The following is a 25,568-nucleotide window of genomic DNA, read 5'->3' as shown; positions in this document are numbered from 1 at the left end:
CTAAAAAGGAGACAAAAATCTTCTTAAGTCAAAAATTTCTAAAATTCAATCATTAAATTTTTATAATCAAATATATCTTTCCTTCTCTTTGGTATGTAGGTAGGATGGAAATGGGAATGACAGGAAGAGAGTTTGATTTCCATGAAATTCCTTTAACTCAAAGCAATTCTGAGTGTATTTTTTGAAGATGTTCCTGTTCTTGCATTCAGTTAAGTAGGTGATAAAAGAAGTATTTGAATAGAAAGAAAAGGAAAAGGGTCCTGGAAAATGTTGCAAGCCAAATACAAGTTGCATGCCTACATAGTTTTACACACTATTTAATGGCCAATTTAAAAGTCTGTGTTCAGCATTATGCTTAGAGTTAAAATAAATCTTGAATATTCACAGATAATAATAGCATTACAAATGCACTCTATAAACCTCAGTTCAGATTATTAGACATTAAGAAAAATGATAAACAGTAATCTTGAGGGAAATATTCTGGATAAGAGACACTTTGTTCTTGTGATCTTTTTATTGTTGTCCTGAGTCATAAATCCAGTTTAATCATGTAGCTAAATCATATGACCAAGAAATCCCTCAAAGTTCTATCCCAAATCAGAAAGAGCAGTATAAAACTTTGAAATGGCAAAACTTTTAGACTCAATAAAATTTCTTTCATCTAACTGTGACTATTCTTTTATTTATGGATTTTTATAAGGAATCTGGAAGGGATTATAAATAACTTCCATAAATTAAAACCATTGAAATATCCCAGAACTAAACATAATACCCATAGTCTTAGAAATATATTTTCATGACATTTTTAATAGTATCTCAGAGACAAGAGAGATGAGGGCTGGTAGGTGCAGCTCATGACATGAAGCTCATCACATAGAGTGATGAGTGCAGTTGGAGAGATGACTACACTGAAAACTATCATAACAATGTGAATGAATGAGGGAAGTAGAAAGCCTGTCTTGACTACAGGTGGGGGGGGGTGGGGAGGAGGGAGATCTGGGAAATCGGTGGTGGGAATGTTGCACTGGTGAAGGGGGGTGTTCTTTACATGACTGTAATCATACAACTATAATCATATTTGTAATCACGGTGTTTAAATAAAGATAATTATAAAAAAAGAAATACATTTTCATGGCAATTGCATTGCTTAAAATAATTTCCAGGGTTCCTGTCATATTTTTCAAATACCCTTTAAATGCTACCAATTTATATCAATTTGTCTTTTTTATTTATTTATTTATTTTTCTTTTCTTTGTTTTGTTTTGTTTTTTGGGCCACATCCGGCAGCGCTCAGGGGTTAGTCCTGGCTCTATGCTCAGAAATCGCTCCTGGCAGGCTCGTGGGACCATATGGGATGCCAGGATTCGAACCACTGACCTTCTGCATGAAAGGCAAACGCCTTACCTCCATGCTATCTCTCCGGCCCCTATTTATTTTTCTTAACGTTGAGTCAGGAGAAACCCCTGAGCGCTGCCAGGTGTGGCCAAAAAACAACAACAAAAAAATTAACCAGTAATTTTCTTATTTGTTTGTTGTTTGTTTTGGTTTGGGGGCCACACTTGGCAGCTTACTCCTGTTCTGTTCTCACTTATGGCTGGCTCAGGGACCACAAGGGATAGAAAACAGAACACTGGTGGTGAGATTGGCCCTGACTCATTGTATGTCTGAAACGCCAACCACGATGGATTCTAAGGATAATCCTGAAGAATACAACTTATACTCTGTTTTGAACAGAGTTGGAACAGGGTCACTGCACAGCCTATTATAAAAATGCAGCAAGACAGCATTGTTATAAATTTGATGATCACGAAGTTTCAGAAATCTCCATCTCATCTGTGCAATTTCCAGCAATTTATATTCTTCTTTTCCCTAAGTCTGTTTGTAGTTTTATTTTACAGTGTTTTTCTGTGATGTGTATTCCATATTCTATAAAAACTAATAATGGGCCCGCCTATATAAGCAAAGCACTTTTTTAGGAAAGACTATTTATTCATGATATATATATATATATATATTTATAAAAAAAAAAACCTTCACCAGTGCAACATTCCCATCACCAATGTCCCAAGTGTTCTTCCTCCCCACCCCACCCTGGCCTGTGCTCTAGACAGGCTTTCTAATTCCCTCATTTAGTCACATTTTGTTATAATGGTTCCCAGTGTAATTATTTCTCTAACTGCACCCATCATTCTCTGTGGTGAGCTTCATGCTGTGAGCTGGACCTTCATTTGCACAAATGTCTTTTATTTTTCTCAAAACCCATAGATGAGTGAGACCATTCTGTGTCTATCTCTCTCCCTCTGATTTATTTCACTCAGCATAATAGATTCCATATACATCCATGTATAGGAAAATTTCATGACTTCATCTCATGAAATCATGTCATCATGACCTCTGCATAATATTCCATTGTGTATGTATATATATACATATATATATGTATATATATATATATATATACATACATACCACAGTTTTTTTTAGCCATTCATCTATTAAGGGGCATCTAGGCTGTTTCCAGAGTCTGGCTATTGTAAACAGCACTGCAATGAATATAGGTGTGAGGAAGTGGGGAGAAGAAATGAACAGAGACTTTGACAAAAAAGAAATACAAATGGATAAAAGGCACATAAAAAATGCTCCACATCACTAATCATCAGGGAGATGCAAATCAAAACAACTATGAGGTACCATCTCACACCACAGAGATTGGTGTACATCACAAAGAATGAGAACAAGCAGTGTTGGTGGGGATGTGGAGAGAAAGGAACACTTATTCACTGCTGGTGGGAATGCTGTCTAGTCCAACCGTTATGGAAAGCAATATGTAGATTCCGCCAAAAGCTAGAAATTGAGCTCCCATACAATCCAGCTATACCACTCCTAGGGCTATACCGTAGAAACACAAAAATACAATACAAAAATCCCTTCCTCAATTTGTCTTTTTAAAATGAGTCAAAATCAGTGATAAGCTCTTTTTTGCACCTACTGTCAAAATTATGCAGGCAACTATGTTCACAAATTCAAAATTATTCTGGCGAAAATTTTAGTAAATAGAAATTGTCATTAGGTACATAAATAGTGATACTATTAGATTATCTATGGTTCTAGGAAAAACTCACCAAATTTAAATAAGTATAAAATCAAATTGTGAACACAATTGGACCACTTGCCTTACATGTCATTTATGATTTCTAAAATTGAGACAAAAAAAATTAAAGGAAGTACTTACTTTGTATCTCTGCTTTTCCAGGTTTCTTCCCTGGCTTTGTGGGACCACCTGTTTCAACTGAGTCAAAATACAATTATTAAAAAAGCATTCAACCAAAAAAATACTTCATAGAAAGGAAATAATTATAGACTTTCACAAATGTCTTTCTAATATATTGCTAGCCCATGCCCAGGGATACTGCCAAATAAACATTCCCTTGAAAATATGTTATTTTCCATGTGATTTTAGATATATTTCAAAAAGATATTAATATTCTTGCCTAACATCTTTTAATACTTTTAGTAGTTTTTATTCATAACAATTTTGCTACCTCCAAGAACCAGAGTTATAAATTAGGAATGAATTATTCACTTCTACTCACAGCTAGGATGATATAAAATGCTGATAGTGAGGTAAATTAATTATTCAAAATACCATATTAACATGAAAAATGTGAGGTTGGAGCGGTGGCACAGCCTTGCAAGCGGCAGACCTAGGACAGACCTAGGACAGCCCTCTGTTTGATCCCCTGACTTCCCATACTGTCCCATATGTTCCCCCAAACCAGGTGCAATTTCTGAGCACATATCCAGGAGTAACCCCTGAGCGTCACTGGGTGGGCCCAAAAACCAAAAAAAAAAAAATAATAATGATGATGGAAAAATCTTTTTAAATAGAATATATATTTTTTAAGTAGAATATATATATAAAAGTATATATGTGTGCTTACTTGTTAATTGGCCTATAACTGGTACACTTTCTTCTACATCATCATATGAGGTGATTGTCACCACATACTCTATTTCAGGTATAAGGTCTGATAATAAAGTCTCAGTAGTACTTGCTGAAAGGGTAAATTCTTTGGTTGGACCGTCTAGAAATATAGAAAAGAAAGTAAGAATGCAATAAAACATTAACCACATATTGCATAATACAATGTGACCCCAGATAGAGTCAAAGTTTAAAAAGTTAAATATTGACCATGCCAGAGTGGTCTTCAGGGCCACGCCTGGTTAATCGGGCCCTGGGGAGAGGGTGGGGGAGACAAATTCCTCCCCTATATATCCACAAACTACAGAGGCAGGCTGCACCCAGAAGATTCCACATGCCAGTTCTTCTGTTTCTCTTCAGCTTGTATGTTGGTGGCTCTGGGAAGGACAGCTAGCCATAGGCCCCCTGGGCTGACCACTTAGTCAAGGAGACTGAGATCACCCCTTGCCAGAGTGGTCTTCAGGGCCACACCTGGTTAATCGGGCCCTGAGGGGAGGGTGAGGGAGACAAATTCCTCCCCTATGCATACTGGACCCCATTCAGGAATTCTTTTCTTCATAGTATTCATTTTCAAAAGCGCGCGGGCGCTTTTAACAACACCCAAAAATATTCTTAATTCTCGACTGTTTCTAGGAAAAAAAATGAAATTCCCTAGATTTGGAGGATAATATTCAAATAGGTCTCTAAAATCAGTGTATATGTAGACGTGACTTCCAATACAGTGGTCCTCTCTGACTGTCAAGCCTAATCCATAAACAATTGATCTATACAATGTATATAGCCCCTCTGAAAAATTTCTCTTCCTCCACACCAGAGCCCCTTCTACTCCTTCATCTCCCAATCCGGATTCGTTATCTTCCCCTTAATTAACCCTCTTTACCATTAGTTCTTTTATTTGCTAGGCACCAAGGCCGACCTCTTGCCCCAATAGATTCTGCCCTTTCGCACACCCCTACAAAGCTCATTATTACTCCTTAACTCTCTCACCCCCAACCATCAGTACCCCATATTTGCCCTTTTGAACTTCAGTACTACACAGTTCTAATCACAGACCAAAGTCATGCATTGGATTTAACAACCCCCAACTGTTTCAAAAGACAAAAAATGGACACATATGTCTTTTGAATATTTTATGTGTATTTTCTTTGACAGCTATAACTCTTTCTAAATATTCTTTTACCATGATAATTCTACCCAGTTTTTATCTTGTCTTCTCTTTGTGAGCTGTTCAATAAGGAATTTTGGTGAAAGAGTCCCTCAGTTTAATGTTTATGATTGAACCATGTCATGGGGATTGTTGGACTTGTTCTTCTGGCCCCCATATTCACCAATAACATCACGTGGTATTGTTCCTTGTTTGCATAGGCACATTAAAATGGGAAAATACTATACATATAAATAAATTCTTATCTAATAAAGATTGGAACACACAAAGCTTGTAGTGCAATGGGACCTTACACCCTGAACATTGATTTAATGACCTGGTACAGGCCTCAGAAGAATGAGCATCCTCCACTGACCCCTGAACCAGAGATGCTATCTATGAAACATCCAAGGTTTTTTTATAACAACACCTGGAAGTAATTCTCTACCAGGGAAGACACTACCGGCTCTGACATCGACCTGCTCAAAAGAGACTTCCCTTAGCACTAAGAAGACTTGACAACAACAACGACCTGCTTACAGGACAAAGTTCTCTGCATTGCCCTATAATTGTGAGGTGAAACGAGAGGACGCTCTGCACTATCCTGACTGCAATAAAGGATATGCAGATTCCAGGATCTTTAATACAGAAACATGATACCAACAACAGAGACTGTGTGAAAAATAAAAGTGTGTTGGCACTACAAACAATGACCTGGATTGGACAAACTAGTTTGCCTGGAGCCGAGAGTTGGTCTTATGCCAGGAAACTTCAGAGGTAGGGTCTCCTTGTATTTAGGCCAAGGCTTTTCCTTTCCATGTCCCTCATATTTTGGTGTGCCTATGCAAACAATAATTGCCACTCTAACACCGTTTTTACTGTGCTCCTTTGACTCTAATCCTTAAGAAAAACAACCCACTTAAACTTTTTTTTTGTTGGTTTTTGGGCCATACCCAGCAGTGCTCAGGGGTCACTCCTGGCTGTCTGCTCAGAAAAAGCTCCTGGGAGGCACTGGGGACCATATGGGACACCGGGATTCGAACCAACCACCTTTGGTTCTGGATAGCTGCTTTGCTATCTCTCCGGGCCCCCCACTTAAACTTTTGAGGTTAACTTAAACTAATATGCATGTGCATGGAAATGTAAAAACGTACTTTGCCTTCAATGTTTAAGGAGTTACATAAGTTTTATGTCTTTAGATTGCTTTGTGTGCTGCTAAGAAATATTATGTACTACAATCTGGGGACTTGAGGGACAAAGTAATTGTACATGGGTTCTGTTTTACTTTTCTTAATGTTCTTTGGCTGAAAGTTCAAAGTCAAGATATCAGCAATGGGACTACTGAGAATTTTGTTTATGGGTGATTGTCCTTCCACTGTAACTTTACCTTGTCCTCTTTCTTTGCATCTTAGTTCTCATAATTAAAAATAAAAAAAATTAATACAAAAAGTTAAAAATTGATCATTTTTCAGAGCATACATGCATTTCTTTATTGTCTTTCAAAACCAAATATTTGAATTCTAGAAATTCAATAGATATAATCATATTGCCTTTATTTATTTTGACTTTGGACCACACCTGAAAGTGCTGTTTTCACTCTTGGATCTGTGCAAGGATCACTCCTGGTAGTTCTGGAGGCCCCCGTGGGGTGCTGAAGTTTGAACTTGAGTTGGCCATGTGTAAGAAAAATTCCCTTCACGGCTATAATACCTTGCTGGCCCCATCACTATCTTCGCTTGTTAAAATCATGGGGGTTTTTTTGTTTTTGTTTTTGTTTGTTTGTTTGGTTTGGTTTTTGGGCCACACCCGGTGACGCTCAGGGGTTACTCCTGGCTATGTGCTCAGAAGTCGCTCCTGGCTTGGGGGACCATATGGGATGCCGTGGGATTAAACAGCGCTCTGTCTTAGGCTAGCGCTGGCAAGGCAGACACCTTACATCTAGTGCCACCGTGCCGACCCCTAAAATCATGTTTAATATTTATTTGAGAACTCACGGATTCCACTAGTTTAAAGGTTTACCATAATTCAAACCAAAAATATCTTATTGTTTTTAGACTTATAGAAAATAAATATGCGTGCTCGCTTCGGCAGCACATATACTAAAATCGGAACGATACAGAGAAGATTAGCATGGACCCTGCGCAAGGATGACACACAAATTCGTGAAGCGTTCCATATTTAAAAAAATAAATAAATAAATATGCATATAAATAAGATAAAAAGCATAAATTTAAATTATTCCCTAAAGGTGAGCAGAAAAAGAGATGAGATTAAATCAATTCCACAAACCTCATAGATTAAAATGAGCTACATGTTATTACTTCTTGGTGCTCAGATAGAGGCATGCATGGGAAAAATGTGCCTTCTCCTCCACATTGGCTTAACTAGTTGCCTAAGAGATAGTTCAAGGGCTCAAGAACATGCTTTGCATGCAAAAGGCCCGGTTTCAATCCCCAGAACTGCATGGTCTCAAATACCATGTATGGGATACTTGGGCATGGCTTACAATAACAACAAAGGGAAGGGAGGGAGGATATGATGTTTAACTATATTAAGTTTTCATAAAAACATAAATAATCAAGAAAGATAACAAATGTATTAAAAGCCTGGGAAATTCTACGACTTTAATTGTGGGCCATGTAATACCAATTAAGCATGTTAGTATGCAGAATAAGAAACACTTTTGAGACTTTCAGTAATGCCAGATTGGGCAATATAGAAATCATTCATGGACTCTTTCAACTCCTTTTCTGAGTTCAAATGAATAAATTGAAGGGCTGTAAATATATCTTTAGATAAAATATTCCCAGAGAAATCTTTGAATTCTTAGCCACTCTAAGATCTCAGATAACTATTTTAAGGTTTTTAATTACCTGATACAACATAATTTAACATTACTGGTAACTGTAGCACTTAGTACAAAAGTCAGTATATGGAAACAACCAAACTGTCCCATAGCAGACTAGCAGACAAAGAAGTGTGGTATAAAAACACAATAGAAAACTATGCAGCTGTAAGAAAACATGAAACCATATGCTGTAACAGGAAAAGAACTGAGTTTGAAGGTGAAGAACAAACTAGATTATCTCTCTCGCCTGTTGAATATAGAAACAAAACAAAGGAATAGATAATTTTGAACAATAACAAATCCTGCCTTGTATAACAAAACTTATCAACATTAGAAGAAAAACAAACTTAACATATTATAACAATATAATTTAAAGTGCTTTCTTTAAGTTTTATTCACTACTATGAAGATCATAAATATTTAAAAACAACTCTGATGTTGGTATGTTGACATCATCTACTCTCCTGTCAGCCACTCACTCAGAAGTAGTACTTCCTACCACTTGGTCAATATTAATAGAACTTGTTACTATCGCATTCAACATTAAACTGAAAACTAATCACCAAAGATTTGTTCTACACACTTCAACAACTTCATAAGCACCAAAGATAACTCATGAAAATGAGTAAAGTCTTTTTTGTTATATTTTAATAACAACCTAGGATTTACAGAACTCATTTTGCCAAAATAATTTCTTGTCATCCCTGATAGCAGCTCACCATTATCCCAGAATAATGCTTTCTGAGCACTGAAATATGTAGAACTCTATAGTAATTCACTTCATCACTTGACACTTTAAATGTCAGAGTCATAAGTAATTCAAGAAAAATGTCAAAGAATAATAATTCTGAGATGGAGCAATAACACAGAAGATGAGGCATTTGCCTTGCACATGACCAACCTGAGACTACTCTATGTTCAATCTCTGGCATATCATATGGTCCCCTGAGTCTGCTAGGAGTGATTTCTGAGTGCAGAGCCAGGAGTAACTCCTGGGCACCACTGGGTGTGGCCCAAACTTAACAAAATTCTAGTTTATAAAATTAAAGATTACCAGCAATATCCTTATCTGATATAATAGAAAAACCATGTTAACAAAGCTAAATTCCATTTTTATTATATTATATTATATATGCTATATATAATATATTATATAAAAATATTAATATATAATATATTATATTACAAATAAGATATTTATGTAATATATAAAATATATATATAAAGAGACCTGAATCCACCAAATATCTGGTAAGATTAGTTTATCAATCACTACAGTCTTCTAAATCTCAGCTTCCTCATAGTGAAATGGAAAGAAATAACAAATTAGATGATAAATTTGATGTCCAAAAACTCCATTATTAATACTTACCAGTTGTAGGGTCCACTGTTATTCTGTAACCCACAATTGGTTCAGATGGTCTTGCCCATGACATATGAACAGTATTTTCATCTATAATTTTAAAATTCAAGTCTGAAGGTGGGTCAACTGCAAAAGACAGGGTCATATTTGTTATATTTTCCAATATCACATATGGTCAATTAAATAATTTGCTGAGCAAAGCTTTCTAAAATTGTCTTTGCATTAATTTGTTTCCAACAAATATAAAAGATATCTTGTTGGATAAGAATAAAATGAAAAGCTGACAAGTTATGACAACACATCAGAGAGTTTACATATTACAGGAGACAGCACAAAACATTTTTGACTCTTGAGTTGCTAGGTCATCCAAGAATGGCCAGCAAAATCAAGCATAATAGAAACATTTGGATACAAGTACAAACAAATACAATGAAATCACATACAATAACCACATATGCAAACAATTCACATAGAATTAAAAGAATTTCAACACATGCTGAGTGCAACTTGAATAAGCATGCCAAATCACAACCTGCATACAACCAGAAAATTAATTTGGAACATTAACATAATACTTTTTCCATAATGTGGAAAAGAATCAATGATCATTTGGGTTCATTCTCTGCATTATTTCTTTATTTTGATTTTTTCTGGATAAGTATCAATCTGTGGCAGAGATGAAAAATACATGTTAATGACAAGGACAACTCATGGGAAAGCTAGTACTGTTAGTTTTACAAGTAAATATGGTGTAGATACATGGCTCTGTCAACAAATATTTAGAATAATAATAAGGAATTAATTTATAAGCATATAAAATATTATATCAAGATATTAATGAAATAAAATTCTGCCTCTTTACACCAATTTTCTGTATGTTGGTGAGGGTTAAACCAACATTTTTATTTTCCTCTGTAGCAGGTACATTCCATATTAGAAATGGCATTTTAAAATAAAATGCAAGTATAGTCCCTTCCTTACTTGGTTAATTATGAAAAGAGACAACATCAATGTATTTTTATGGACATTTATTTAAGGAACTTAAAGAAGTATCAATGATCTGAAGACAAGACTGACTGCGCATAAAAACTTGAAGAAGTCAGTGACAAGAATAACTGCAAAGTAAAGAAAGAGTTTACATACAAAACTACACAGCATCATGCATGTATCAATGAAATGTTGACTGTTTTTAGTTTCCCACAATGAACAAAAGCTTCCATGTACAATAGTCATTACACAGACGTTCCAAAAATATTTCATAATGATATTCTCTTTGCTATGTTCATGCTTCATCATGCAGCATTGTACTGACTCACTGTCAGTGCATGGTTGATGCCTTAAAAATTATTACTCTTAAAGCAGATCACCAAGTAGAATACTGTTTAGTCAAACACTTCTTAAAGAGTTGAATTCTAAAAGTTATCCTTGTGAGTCAGAATTTTCGCATCTGTTTTGAAATAATTATAAACTTTTTTAAAAAAATTTTTGTAGAAGTCAATTAAATTATGGTAGTAGTTTTGAGATATCACAGAGTTTAACTGGGGTTAGATGTTTATATAATATTAATAGCACATCTTAACAGAAATAAAACAAATTAAGCACACATTTGATGAATCAACTGTAAATGATTATATTTTTATTGGATACACTAGTTATTGGAACAAATATTACTGTCTTACTATCCATACACAGGCAGTGAGATTAGGCTATTAATCTTCATGCATAGTTTAATTATTTGATATTTTGTTACTTATAACCATATTGTCAGGTTTAGTTATAACTTGATAAAATTAACATGCAGCAGATGTTAATAAAATCATAGTAAGAATATCATTATAAAATATTGTTCTTATTGCAATGGCTCAGGACAAATTTAATGCAAAGGCAGACACAGTTGGCCTGAGCATGCTTTCAAAAAATCAGTACATGGAAAAACACCACCAACCTTGCAAGAAAAGTGACCTGAAGCAGCAGACACTAGGTTAAAACTGCTCAAGGGCGGCAGCAGCCCACCTTGATGATTTCCAAATGACCAGGATTCCAGATAAACTGAAAAATTGACTGTGGGGAAAATTCTTTAACATTTCGTAGGATTTTATGGTGTTCAAAGAAATTCAGATGTTATACTTAGGAATGAAAAGTCAGAAAGAATAGTAAACTAAAGTATTTAATATCATCCAACTCCATTTCTCATCTTGCCATTTTCTTTGATTATTGTTTCAGGGGCCACACCTGAGGGTGCTCAAGGCTTACTCCTGTCTCGACATCAGGAAATCATGTGCGATGCAAGGAATCAAAACCAGGTTAACTACATGAAATCATAGCACTCAGCCCACTGTTCTATTGTTCTGGCTGCTCACCTTGCCATTTTTATTACCAGTAAAACCTTTCAGGCTTTCCATTCCATTGCTATATTTGTGTTTAATAATAAAAAATAATAAATCAGGTGTGTGTGACAAAATTTTAATTAATTTTGAAAATATTTTCTTCAATATAATAATAGTTCATGACTTCCAGTGCAATGCATGGCAGTAGATTATGTTTCCTAAAACAATCCAGATGCCTGGGGCCAGGCGGTGGCGCAAAGAGGTAAGGTGCCTGCCTTGCCTGCGCTAGCCTTGGACGGACCGCAGTTCGATCCCCCGGCGTCCCATATGGTCCCCCAAGCCAGGAGCGACTTCTGAGCGCATAGCCAGGAGTAACCCCTGAGCGTTACTGGGTGTGGCCCAAAAACCAAAAAAAAAAACAATCCAGATGCCAGAATATTTTAAACATGGATTGTTTACATACAGAACTAATTGAAAATAGTCATAGTTGCATAGATTGAGACTCTGTGACAAGAGAATAATTAAAATGCTAAATAAATAACAAAACAATTAGCTAATTGAGTCCTAAAACCTCAATAATAAATTTCAAGGTACTCTTAATTCTAACAGCTTAATTATATATATATACATATATGTATGTGTATGTATATACATACATATATGTATATATATATATATATATCGTTGGTTTTTGGGTCACACCCGGTGGTGCTCAGGGGGTACTCCTGGCTCTATGCTCAGTAATCATTCCTCGCAGGCTCCCAAACCATATGGGATGCTGGGATTCAAACCACCATCTGTCTTGGGTCAGCTTCATGTAAGACAAATGCCCTACCACTGTGCTATCTCTCCGGCCCCTAATTTTATATTTTTTTAAATAATTCTCTTGTCAAAAAAGCTATGTAATGAAAGTTTTATTCTATTGATGCTTTGGTACATAAATTAACAGAATTAAGGAATTAAAAATAGTAATAGCTAAGATGTGCTAAAGCAGAGTCAATAACTTTACCTACTATTTTTCATCCTATAAAAATCTAGCATGGTGGAACATAGTAACCCAATTTATAGTTAGTAAAATTGAAGAAGATAATATAACCAATAAGAATCAAAACTTTGAATCCCATGCTGACCCCAGAGCAATTTTTAACATATTAGACAAAATGTAAAAAATATTATATGTGAATAAAAAATTAACTTCAAAAATAATATACATACTTTACTATTTACTATTTATCTATATATATATGTAAATTATTTAATATAAAATATTCAAATATCTTCAACATTATTCTTTTTTTGTATGTGTGTGTGTGTGTGGTTTTTGGGTCACACCCGGCAGTGCTCAGGGGTTATTTCTGGCTCCAGGCTCAGAAATTGCTCCTGGCAGGCACAGAGGACCATATGGGGCGCCGGGATTCGAACCGATGACCTCCTGCATGAAAGGCAAACGCCTTACCTCCATGCTATCTCTCCGGCCCCTTCAACATTATTCTTTAGATAAACTGAAATATTGACTGTAAAACAAATCCTTAACATTTCACAGGTTTTTACAGTGTTCACAAGAACTTAAATGTGGCACTTGTGGATCAAGAGTCAAAAGAAGAGCAGAGTAAGAATAGCACCCACTCGAATGCCATTTAGACCAGCACTTATGGAAAACAATATGGAGATTCTTCAAAAAAATGGAAATTGAGCTCCCATATGATCCAGCTATACTACTTCTAGGGATATACCCTAGGAATACAAAAACACAGTACAAAAACCCCTTTCTCATACCTATATTCATTGCATTATTTACAATAGCCAGACTCTGGAAACAACAGATGAATGGCTAAAGAAACTGTGGTACATATACACAATGGAATATTATGCAGCTATCAGGAGAGATGAAGTCATTTATATTTCCTATAAATGGATGCACATGGATCTATAATTCTGAGTGAAATAAGTCAGAGGGAGAGAGACACAGAACAGTCTCACTTATCTATGATTTTTAAGAAAAATAAAAGACATTATTGTAATAATTCTCAGAGACAATAGAGATGAGGGCTGGAAGGTCCAGATCACCATATAAAGCAAACCACAAATAGTGGTGAGTGCAGTTAGAAAAATAACTGCACTGAGGATTATCATAACAATGTCAATATGTGAGGAAAGTAAAAAGTCTGTCTTGAATATAGGCATTAGCAGGGGAGGGAGATGGTGATGGGAATGTTGCACTGATGAAGAGGGGTGTTCTTTGTATGTCTGAACCCCAACTACAGTCATGTTTTAAACATGGTATTTAAATAAATATATTAAAATTAAAAATAAAATAAAATAATTTAAAAAATAGCATCCACTCCTCATCTTACCACCATTTTGGATACTCAGATATCCCCATTGTCTATTAATTTCACACTCTTGTTCAAGCAAGTTTAAACTAAAGGTTTATATTGATGCATAATTTAAATGTTTTTCATTTTGGTACCCAAAAGGAAAATATGTTTAAGATTTTATCAACTGTGCAAGGATGGAAACATAAATGAATGGATGAATGGATGGATGGATGGATGGATGGATGGATGGATGGATGGATGGATGGATGGATGGATGGTTGGATGGGTGGGTGGATGGATTGATGGATGGACGGACAGACAGATGGATGGATGGATGGGCAGATGAACATACGGATGGATGGATGGATGGATGGATGGATAAATGGGCCTGTAATAACCCTAGTAAGTTTTGACAAATGTATAAAAAGTATTATTAAAGATAAATTGAAATTGAAAGCATACTACTTATTTTCTTGATGATTTAGTAAGATCTTTAATGTTATAACTGATAGCATTCTTCCTAAAAGTTGAAGTATAGTAAAATGGGGAGAATATTTATTTTTATCTTAGAGCAGGGCTCCTCAAACTTTTTAAACAGGGGGCCAGTTCACTGTCCCTCAGACCATTGGAGGGTCTGACTATAGTACAAACAAACTTATGAACGAATTCTTATGCAAACTGCATATATCTTATTTTGAAATGAAGAAACAAAACAGATACAAATACAATATGTGGCCCGCGGGCCATAGTTTGAGGACCACTGTAGAATTCGAGATATCTTAGAGATAGAGAGGATAATCCCTTTTAATTTTAGAAGTGTGAAAAGTGTGATTTAACTACATTCAACAGGCATTAACTTGTGTCTTTCATCCAAAGATTGTATAAATTAAAGACTTTTGCCATATATGGATACTTCTTTAATTTATAATTAGCAGATACCAAAATTAACCAGTGAAAAGTTAATATTGCAGAAAAATGATGAATGTAACACACATTACAAAACATATTCTTTCACTAAACTGAGAGCTTAGTGAGTTTTCAAATAAAGAATTATAGTAAAGAGCAAACTAGCACTAAGCCATACATGTCTATGCTTTGTCCCTAAGAATTTGTGTTATTAATTACCTGAGTTATTCAACCTCCCAAATACTTTCCTCATTTGGAAAATGAGAGGGAATATTAAGAGGATTCTAAATTCATTGTATAAGATGATAACAACCAGTGCTCCATAATACGCTATAAACAATAATTAAATTTTCTAAAATAGTTAAAACTTGTTTTCATCTCAAAGTCTAAATTAATTATGAAGGTATCTGATTTTCATGCCATGAAATTTTATACAGAAAATGTTAAATTTCTTTTTTGGGGGGAGAGACTCAGACCCAGCAGGGCTCAGGGGCCCTGGCTCTGGGCTCAGAAATCACTCCTGGCAGACTTGGGCGACCATATGAGATGCTGGGGATTGAATCCAGGTTGGCAAAATCAAGGAAATAAATGCTCTACCTGGTGTTTTTAGCTCTGGCCCCAGAAAATGTTAAATTTTCTAAACAATGTATACATGAGCCAAACACATCTCATATATTATAGTTAGGAGAGACCACTGATCAAGTTATATGGTTAGCAATAATCTGACTTTTTTTCTCACCCCATGCCTGTCCCCAAACCTGACATTTTTAAGGCTAAAAACAACAAATACCAATGGCAAAAAATAAATTATTTTTGCTCTGACTTCTTTATTCTTTATTCTTCTCAGTTAATTCAACACTATATAAAAGAATTTTCTGGGTCCATAGAGATGTACAGCAGGATGCTTTCTTTGCATGTGTGTGGCTGACCTGGGTTCAAATCCCAACATCCTATAGGTGCCCCTAGTCTGCCAGGATTTATTCCTGCAAGAGAAAGGAGTAAGCCCTGAGCACTTCGTTGTTGTGGCCCAAAAATAAACAGAAAAAGAATTTTCTTATATAAAATGGATACTACATAGCTCTAAAGAATGATGCAAACACGCAATTGATGAACATGGATGAAACTTGGATGCACATGGATGCAACATTGATGGCTCTGTTAACTGAAGTCAGAAGAAAGATAAACATAGAATATGATTATATGAGGCATTTAGAATAACTTCGTGAGAGAATGCAAGAGTTCATATGTGGGTTGTCTATACTCTCTTGGTCTCAGAGTATAGTGAGGAGAAGAAAAGAAATTGAGTGGGGGTGAGGGAGGAGAAAGACAAATGTGAAAGGCCAAACGGACTCATTTGGTGGTGTAAAGAAAGGACAGAATTAAATGTTCAAGCCGCAGAGTCAGCAACAATGAACTCATGAGACCCAAACTTTAACAGCCAAACTTGAAAAGGTGCCTTTTATGATAGCAGGCTAAGGTGGGATGGGGGAAGTGGGGGTTGGATAGACTCTGGGAACATCGGTGGAGAAAGGTTGACACTGATGGTGAGATTGGTGCTGAAGCACATTGTATGTCTAGAACTTAATTATGCATAACTTTTTAAAGTGCAATATTTTAAATTATTTTTTTCCAAAGGTAGAAAGAAAATGGGACAAAGGTTATACAACTGCAAATGGGAACAAACACAAAGAATGAATGCCTAACTTTTCCATAAAAATCTAAAACAAGTACTGAGTTTTCAACACATTAAAAAGTAAATAGGCAGAGACTGATTGGATAATTCTATGAAAACAAGATTAAAAGAATGAAAGTTGCTAAAGGAAAAGAAAAGATCTGGAAATTTTTCTAAGATTAAAGTGGCAGAGCAGGAAACAAAGGTAAAATTTGAAAAAAAAATTTAATATCCTCAAGATTAACAGTCCAGAAAAAACTCTGCTTCTCAACCATTGTTCCCAGAAAGGTCTTGGCCACAAGTTTTGTTAGTCTGTCACAGACTCCTTGGACCACTTAGTACTTAACACCCTGGCTAGGCTTGCCAGTACAGAAGCAACCAGCAACATGCTTTATCGAGCACTTGAAATGTGGCCAATCCAAAATGGAAAGCCCTGCAAGCAAAAAATACACATCCAATTTTAAGGACTTTAGTATCCCAAAAGTTCAAATATCTCATGAATAATTTTTTGTTGTCTTCTTGTTCAAATAATAAAATGGATTACAAAAATGGTGAGTGTGAAATACATTATAAATATTTTTGTTCCTTTCCTTTATCTGGTTTATTTTTTGCTTTGATTTGGGGGCCACATCCAGTGATGCTCTAGAAGGCCATTCCAGACTCAGTAATCAGGGGTTCACAAGTAGAAGTGCTCAGACGACCATCTAATACTTAAGATCAAAACTGAATATGGGCTCTAAAACATGTAAGAAAAATTGCTTTAGTGTGTGAAATAAATATAAATTTTAAGATAAAGTGTGGAAATATTAAGGTAAATAGTAAAATATTCTTTTTAATGGTACTATACTAACCAACCATCATTCAATTCAAACTGGTTTTATTTTTCATTTACATCAATTCCAAACTAATTCTTTTCCTAAGGTTTGTCAAATCTTTCTGATTTTCAAATAACTATTTTCTGAAAAACCAATAAATAGACATTAGCGTGAACTGTCTAAAAACATCTTCAGTGGGGTTTCCAAAAGTTCCTTAAATAAAATTCCTTTCTAACACAGAGACATAGAATGGAGCATTAAGGCAACTTCAGCTAATACTTCACAGAGACTACTCAGAAAACTCTCCATATTCACAAACACATCATGTACACTTTTAGGAGACTATGCTTTTCCTAGTAACTTTTTATCTGCAAACTTGGGAAGTAGAAAATCACAATACAGTAGATATTTTTGTTGTTAATGATCTGGTGCTATCAGGAGAACACTATTTTCAACACAAGAACAACTCTATTCTCCACAACAACGCCCTTTAAAAAAAAACATTCCAGAATCTCCTCACATAATTTTTTCCCTAACTTCATTTATACCACTTCTTTATAGAAGTGGGGGATGGGGGAAATGTGCATCTTTATCGCAATACTTCTGTTTATCGTTCATAATAAGTACCTGGAGGCATTCCATGCTTTGGAGGGTTCATGATTCTTGAAAAGACACAGGAAGACACACACACACACCACACACACACACACTGTGATTAAGTATATAGAAATAACTTCAGTTAGATACTGATAAATTAAACACTAAATGCATAATTTTTTTTTTTTTTTTTGGTTTTGGGTCACAGGCCGGCAGCACTCAGAGGTTACTTCTCTGCTCTAGGCTCAGAAATCGATACTGGCAGGCTCAGGGGGACCGTATGGGGTGCCGGGTTCGAACCACCGTCCCTTCTACATGAAAGGCACAGCCCTACCGTCCATGCCTCTCTTCTGGCCCCTAAAGTGCATAATTTTTTAAAGAAAAATAAACGCAAAAGTCTTTTATGTTTTAAGAGAAAAGATTTTTCACACCCACCTCTTTTCCTCCCCTCCTACTTACCCCCACCCACCTCACCCAACCAGGTTTCTTTTGCAGATTTCCCAGCTCCAGCCACTAGGTCCTGCCGATAGTGGAGGCCAGGGTGCCCCTGGAGTAGGGTGCACGCAGTTCCTGGAGTGGAAACCTTAGTACTAACCCAGCCTGTCTACCTCAGGCTTGGATTAGGCCAAAAGCTCAGAGCCCGGAGAAGGAAGGATCCTGGACAATGGCCAGAACAATGGAAGTGTTCTGGGCCCTGGATCTGGATTTGCCAATGTTGCCTTGTGTTTATCTGCAACCTTTCAACTCCCGCCTCATTGGCCTAGCTGAAGGCGCACCGCACAGTACAAACAAGAAGCACGCAGAGCCAGTGCTGTGGCAGTCTTTTAATTCATGCTATCTCCGAGGGCATGCCGCCCCTGACGTGCCACGCAGACCAATGTGCCATAGTCGGGAGCTCCTGCGACCAGCTGCAGTTATCCTGTGGGTGAGATGAGCTGTGTTGCCGTGGTTGCCCTCTCTCGAATATACGGTGTACTCCTCTTGGAAGGTGACAGTGGAGGTGGCAGGGGTGTGGACAGACACACCATAGAGACAGGCTGAAGTAGACAACACAGCACTGACAGAATGGATGGCGAAGGAAAGCAAAAGAGCTGGACTAAGAGCTGGGAAATGGCTAGAGCTCAGAAGAAGGCATTTGCCTAGAAAGAAATCATCAGTAAAAAGAAAAAGGAAAAAAACATGAAATGCAGCGAAATCCAAGCAAGCACTAGAGGCCCAGAAAGATCTGTCTTGGTCCTTCCTAAAATTCTGTAACGTTCAGTAAGGAAGTGGGAGAGAAAGAGCTTTTTACCTTCTGCCTCGATGGAAGACAAGAAGAGGGCCACGCCCAGGGCTGCCAGCGCTGGGGGAAGCCTGGTCTGCATGGTCAGTGCTGGAAATCACACCACATGAAGGGAACTGCAGGGGCAATGAGGGATCACATCAGAACACAACACCAGCAGGCCTGGATCCAGGTTAGAACAGGAGCCTGAACCTGGGCCAAGACCTGAGCAGATCCGCCTTAATAACCACAAGGCCTACCCCGCATATAAAGGGCCTATTGTTGAGTGGCAGAAGTCAAGTTTGTCTATAGCAGCTGAATCATGGCGCTAAGAGGGAATTCAAGTTTAAAGAGGGTCCTGTATTCATGAATATTGGGCCTGTTTAGCATCGAGGGGGAAGGCCCCAGGAGGTTCTACATGACTTCATCCTGCCTGGGTGATAGTTAATTCAGAGGTCATTTTATTCCTGACTCAACTTAATGTTTCTTTCAGCTGGGGTTTTTACTTGGCCACTTTTTCCTAGCTGCTGAACTCTTTAGTTAACTGTGCCTTAGTGTCTCAAGGGTAATTTGGGAAAAGTATAATAAACCTCCTTTAACTCTCTTTTTTTCTTTTATTTTGTTCAGGGTCCTAAAAATATGCAGCGTCTTTGAGGTCTGAAATGGAATATGCGGGACCATGTAAGGCCTACAGAAACCTGAACCTCTTGCTTTAGGGCCATGTTGTTTTCCACATCTCATATATTCTTCACCCAAGATGATAGAAAACAGCTCAAAGATATCTACCAAAAAGGGACAAACATGGAAGAGAACAAAATGATCTTGTCTGTTTTCCAACCAAATACTCAAAACTTTTCCTTTAACTGTTCCTTGATCTCAGAAAATTTACAGTATATAGGTTTTTATATATAGCATATATGTATGAAGTATATAATACAAAAATAAATATATATATAAACTTTCTGACTTCTCTTGATTCTGTAAACTATATTACTAAATTTTTAAAGACAAAGAATTTGAGATAGACTAGGGGGTATGTAACTCAGGCTTAGAGTGCTTGCCTTAATTTTTAGGTCCTATGGTATGATCCCAATGCTGAATTAAAAAAAAGACAAATAGTTTATTCATCTTCTTGTTTTCCAGCTCACAGTTAAGTGCTTTGATCCCAAAAGGAAGGAATCTTCACTCAATTTACTAACATTCGAATTCTGAGACACAAGCTACAAATAATTAATTGAACTGGGAAACTGCCAGAAACAAAACAAAGAGATTTGACTCTGCAGTCCATAAATTTTTTGGAAGACAACTCACTACTAGGCCTCATGAAAAATGAAATTGTACTTGGGAATCCAGAAATAATGCAAAGGGGTCCAGTGCTTTATGTGAAAAGAAACTGACAAAATCTAACCATGTCTTTCCAAATTGTTGGCACACAATAGATTGGGGTTGCTTTTCCCTGTCTGACTGTAAATTGCATTTTGAATGTCTTGATGTGCAAGCATGCCAAATTGCTTAGAGGCTCTTTTTCAAGAAGCCAAGATTAAAATTTGGTGGCTCCTCTGGGAATCTAAGGGCCCTAGCAATTTATTTCTTCCTAATTAACAGCTGCTTGGCATTTCTTTACTTTTTATGTTTAAAAAATCATTTTTATCAATTATTTTATTTAAAGATCATGTATTGCATATAATGCATTTGTTTCTGCACTTATGATATAGACACCAACCCACCACCAAATGTTAATTCCCTACACTATTGTCCCATTCCCAAACCAGTTGCTTTTTTTTTACAAGTAAATGATAATGAACTTATTTTCTTTTACATATAGAAAAAAGTAATGTAAAATTTACTGTATCTCACAATGAGGTTATTAAGTCATTGTCAGAAGGTTGACTATTTGCTTATAGTGATCTGTTTGACATGTCTAATCCTCATTTACATCAATGAAAAAAAAAATTATAAGTGAGAAAGGCCCTTGTTCCTCTCAGCTGGCCTTAACTTTGGTCTAATAATTTCCAACTCAGTTCAGTTGGCAGTCTTGCTTCCAAGAATTATAAAGCTGATCATCAGGCCACTGAAAAACTATCTGCAGATCTAAAGAGCAGTCCTTTCCCACCCTCTTTTGCCACCCCCCAGCAAGCGATGAGCCCCTCTCTTTCTCTCGCTGAAACTCTCTCTCCTCTCGCTGAAACACACACTCTCAATTCTGCTGAAACTCTCTCTCGTCTCGCTGAATCTCTCTCTCTCGCTGAATCTCTCTCTCTCGCTGAATCTCTCTCTCTCTCTCTCTCTCTCTCTCTCAAACACGCACTACTGGACTCTCTCTCGCTCACGCTGAAACACTCTCTCTCGCTGAATCTCTCGCTGAATCTCTCTCTCTCTCTCTCTCTCTCTCTCAAACACGCACTACTGGACTCTCGCTCACGCTGAAACACTCTCTCGCTGAATCTCTCTCTCGCTGAATCTCTCTCTCTCTCGCTGAATCTCTCTCTCTCTCTCTCTCTCTCTCTCTCTCTCTCTCTCTCTCTCTCTCTCTCTCTCTCTCTCCTCTCTCTTGCTCTCTCGCTCTCGCTCTCTCTCCAGTCGGTCTCTCTCTGTCTCTGTCTCTCTCTCTCTCTCTCTCTCTCTCTCTCTCTCTCTCTCTCTCTCTCACACGCTGAAACACGCACCACTGGGATGCAACCGCTATGTCTGGGTCTGATCCGCCACCTATTGGTCGCCTGTCTTAGCGGCCAGACTGCCTGCCTCCAGTCCCACCGGGCTTACTGAACGCACAGAATTCTTGGTTCAGCCCTCCAGCCTGCATTCCGTCCCGACGTTTCTACCACAACAAAAAGGCCTTTTCTTTTTTTTCAGTCAAAACATTTCCCCGAGTTCTGAGCATTCTCAGACAGAGATGTCTGAAGGCGGCCGCTCCGACGTGGCAGCGAGGATTCCCTCCCTTGGAGCTCATGAATGAGTCAGAGGCGGCCAAGAGCGAGGATGGGGGAACGGGATGCAGAGTGCCCCCCCCCCCGCTCCAGCAGTCGGCCCGCCCCTGCCTACCCACTGCCCGCGGCCAGATCCCCAATCCCGGAGACCAGTTTAAAAAAGCAATTGACACCTCCCTAAACCCTCCACTTCCCGTGATTTGAGACCTCGCCCTCTCTCCCTCAAAACACCCCGACCTTCACCTTCACCTTCTTCCGCGCCCCCTTCCCTGTCCTGCCTAAACTGGACGACCGCGTCCGTCTGGTTGAGGAGCAGAGAGGGAAGGGACCTCGAAATGCCCCCCCAAAATTGGACTCCCGGGATGCTCGGTCGGGGGGCTGGAAAGGCGGTACTGTCAGACAAGTCTGCAGCCCTTACACTCTGTAGGATCCCCTGCACCGGGGACGAGCTCGGGAAAGGGGTTTTCTCCAGAAGGCGGGGGGTCCGTCGTTTAAGGCAGAGTCCCCCTCGAGCAGGACGACTTGGTGCACTCTAATAGCCGAGCCAGGAGCAACAACTCCGCACCCTGAATCCAAGTAGAGATGCCGGACACCCCCAGTGCAGCCCGCAGGAGCAGCCGAGGACTCGGTTGGCTCTCCCACGGCCTAACATGCCCTGCAATGGGCCACCCCAGGTTCCATTATGGTCACAAGAAAGAAAGAAAGAAAGAAAGAAAGAAAGAAAGAAAGAAAGGAAGAAAGGAAGGAAGGTAGGAAGGAAGGAAGGAAGGAAGGAAGAAAAGAAGGAAGGAAGGAAGAAAGAAGAAAGAAAGAAGAAAGAAAGAGAGAGAAAAAAGAAAGAAAGAAAGAAAGAAAGAAAGAAAGAAAGAAAGAAAGAAAGAAAGAAGAAAGAAAGAAAGAAAGAAAAGAAAGAAAGAAAGAGAAAGGGGCAGGCCCTAACCACTGAGTCCCGCACACCCACGCAAGTCTGCAGCTGCAATCCCTGTCCTGGCTTGGCGCTCCACGCGCGCTCAAGCGGTCTCGCCGGGACTCGAAAGAAAACTGTCTCCGAAATACCCAGGAATGCCAAACCGGGTCCAGCCCAGGCACCTCGCTGAGCCCCTCGCCTAAAATCCCTAAGGAGAAAAGGGGTGCGGCAAGGGGCAGGCATTATGCACTCGGATCCCTTGGGCTTGGTGGAGCCCAGGGAAGCGGGCCCGGGTTCGACTAACCTGGGTCGGCGGTGACAGCGGCCGCCTGGGCTTCCTCGGACGATCCCCCTCGCCTCGCGGGGACACCCGCCGCTGCGCTCTCGTCGCACCTGGCGGCAAGCGGGCGACACGAGGCTGAGGCCGAGGCCGAGGCTTTTCCTGGGGCAGAGCTGCGGGAAGGCTGCAGGGTCCCGGAGCAGTGGCGGAGACAGCCCGGGCTGCAGCTGCTGGCGCGCTCGAGTCTGCTGGGCTGCGCGCCGCGGGCTACTTAATAGAGGGCTGTTCCCAGCTCTCAGTTTACGGGGTTACGAAACGCCTGGGAAGGTGGACGGCTGCCACGGGTGATGTATGCTCCCCCGGCGGGGAAGGAGGTCTACTTTGGGGAACGTGTGCATACTTCGGACATTCCTTCGTCGTGAGGTGGCGATCGCAGTTGTAGCAGCAGCAGCACCCGGGTCGGGGCGGGGGCGGGGAGAGGGATGGAGGAGGGGGACGGGAGGAAGCTGGAACACCCCCCCATCCCACCCACCCTCACCGAGACGGATGCTCTGCCTAGGGAAGCCTTCCCTCCTCCGCGGGAGGGAGGCGGGGAAGCTCAGGTTTCCCTCTGCGTGGGACGTCATTAATGAATTTGTTTGCTGTAAATGAAGAAAGAGTAAGGGGACTGAGAAAAGCTGCATTCCGGCTTCTAACTGCGGGGAGGCACGACCCCCACCCCGCCATCACCACCAACACCTTCCTCTCATTCTGTCTTGGGTGCACTTAAAACAGATTTACTGGGTTTCCATGAACTAAGTGTCTGTGCACTCGGCGCGCCTTCTGTCTCTTTCGACCCGAGAACCTCACTTGGAAAGCAGCGGAGGCCGCCGGCGCGGGCCTCGCTCGGGATGGGATGGATTTCCCAGTCCTGGGGCCTGCTCCCTCGAGGCTTTGGGGCCTTCAGTGGCGCTTCAGTCAAGCCGAAAGACAATGCGAGGGGAAGCTGTAAGCCTATAAATATTTAGAAAGCTATTTATGTAGGACCAGAAAACCTCTTGAGAGCTATTCCCGCCCACCCTAGAAAGTCTGCACATAGGCCAGAGCAAAACCTGATCCCTCGTGGAAAATTAAGCCCCAAAACTCTACCCTTTAAACACTACTCGGTTCAAGGGATGCAGGAGAGTGTTCCCAGACCCCATCCCAGAGAAGGCCCAGGAGAAGTTGGTCCCCTCCGTCACCTTTGCACTCTCCTTTGGCTGTCTTTTCCCAAGCCTGGGACCTAGCGCGGAACATGGGCTCTTAGGCTAGGACTCAGCGCCTGAGTGCAGGGCCGCACGCCACCCCGAGGTCTCCACCACATGTCTGTGTGGTGCGCACAAGCCTTGCACCTAAGGCCGGCTGAAAATCCGAGACTCCCTCCAAGGGTTGGAGAGACTGCAGGAGGGGACGCCCCAGGAAAGCTCTGAAATTGCCCGCCTTCTGTAGTGGAAAGCGGGGAGATCTGGACACCCCACAAGTCCTGATGTCAGGTCGGTGGTCTGAGGATAGTCTTCCCACCGTTGGAATGGAGCACTTCCGAACAGTCTTTAGAAGGACAAGAGCTCGCAAAGCGTCCCCTGCACTTCCCCGCTTCCCTGCTTCTAGGCTGCCACTGGCGCGAAGACAAGTGGGCGAGAAGGAAGAAAGAGAATCGCCCTCCTGGCGCATTCCGGGGCCGCATTCGGCCCCCTCGACTGCAGCTGAGCATTCCACACAAAGCGCCCACACATGCTCCCTGTTTGTCTACGCTGTTCCCTGTTCCCGGCCGCTGCTCCAGGGACTGGCGTCTGGCTTACAGGCCCAGCATGCAGCGCGCCCCGGTGGAACTGGCTGGACGCGCAGGACGCAGCGCGTGCTCAGCACCCGGCTTCGACGCGCGGCTCTGCGCCCCGGTGCCCGGCCGACCTGCGCCCACCTCCGTCATCCCTGCCAGGGGCTCCGGCTGCCTCGAAGTGGGGCCGCTCTCAGGACACGGCGCGGGGACAAAAGTAGTGCCTGCAGACGCCCGCCATCGGGATACTGAGGCTGCAGTCTAGAACCCTGGAAAACACTTCTCCAGCCCCAAGTCTAAGAAGGAAACTTCGACCTCAAGTGTCATCGCATGTTTGCTAGGGTCAAATCGTCTTTCTTCCCTGGTTTGGGGATACACGCTTTGTTTGGTGTACTTTTGTACTTGTGTAATGGTATTGTCAACTGGAGG

At 39.9% G+C, this 25,568-nt stretch overlaps 1 protein-coding gene and 1 non-coding gene across 2 annotated transcripts in view; one reads left to right on the top strand and one right to left on the bottom strand.

Moving 5' to 3' along the window:
* COL12A1 (collagen type XII alpha 1 chain) overlaps nucleotides 1-19,336 on the bottom strand; it is a 164,935-nt gene extending 145,599 nt beyond the window's left edge. Inside the window, exons 1-4 of the mRNA XM_049776732.1 lie at nucleotides 19,264-19,336; nucleotides 9,347-9,463; nucleotides 3,942-4,085; nucleotides 3,233-3,289 (exon numbers count right to left, since the gene is read on the bottom strand). Of these exons, the coding sequence (XP_049632689.1) occupies nucleotides 3,233-3,289; nucleotides 3,942-4,085; nucleotides 9,347-9,463; nucleotides 19,264-19,336 (391 nt within the window). The remainder of the gene's footprint in view (nucleotides 1-3,232; nucleotides 3,290-3,941; nucleotides 4,086-9,346; nucleotides 9,464-19,263) is intronic.
* On the top strand, nucleotides 7,202-7,308 carry LOC126015127 (U6 spliceosomal RNA). The gene has a single exon (XR_007498022.1). It is a non-coding gene; the product is annotated as a U6 spliceosomal RNA (small nuclear RNA).
* Nucleotides 19,337-25,568: the final 6,232 nt, after the last annotated feature.

Source organism: Suncus etruscus, chromosome 7 (assembly GCF_024139225.1).
Source record: "Suncus etruscus isolate mSunEtr1 chromosome 7, mSunEtr1.pri.cur, whole genome shotgun sequence".
NCBI classification, from domain to species: Eukaryota; Metazoa; Chordata; class Mammalia; order Eulipotyphla; family Soricidae; genus Suncus; species Suncus etruscus.
This window is presented reverse-complemented; position numbering and strand designations above follow the sequence as displayed.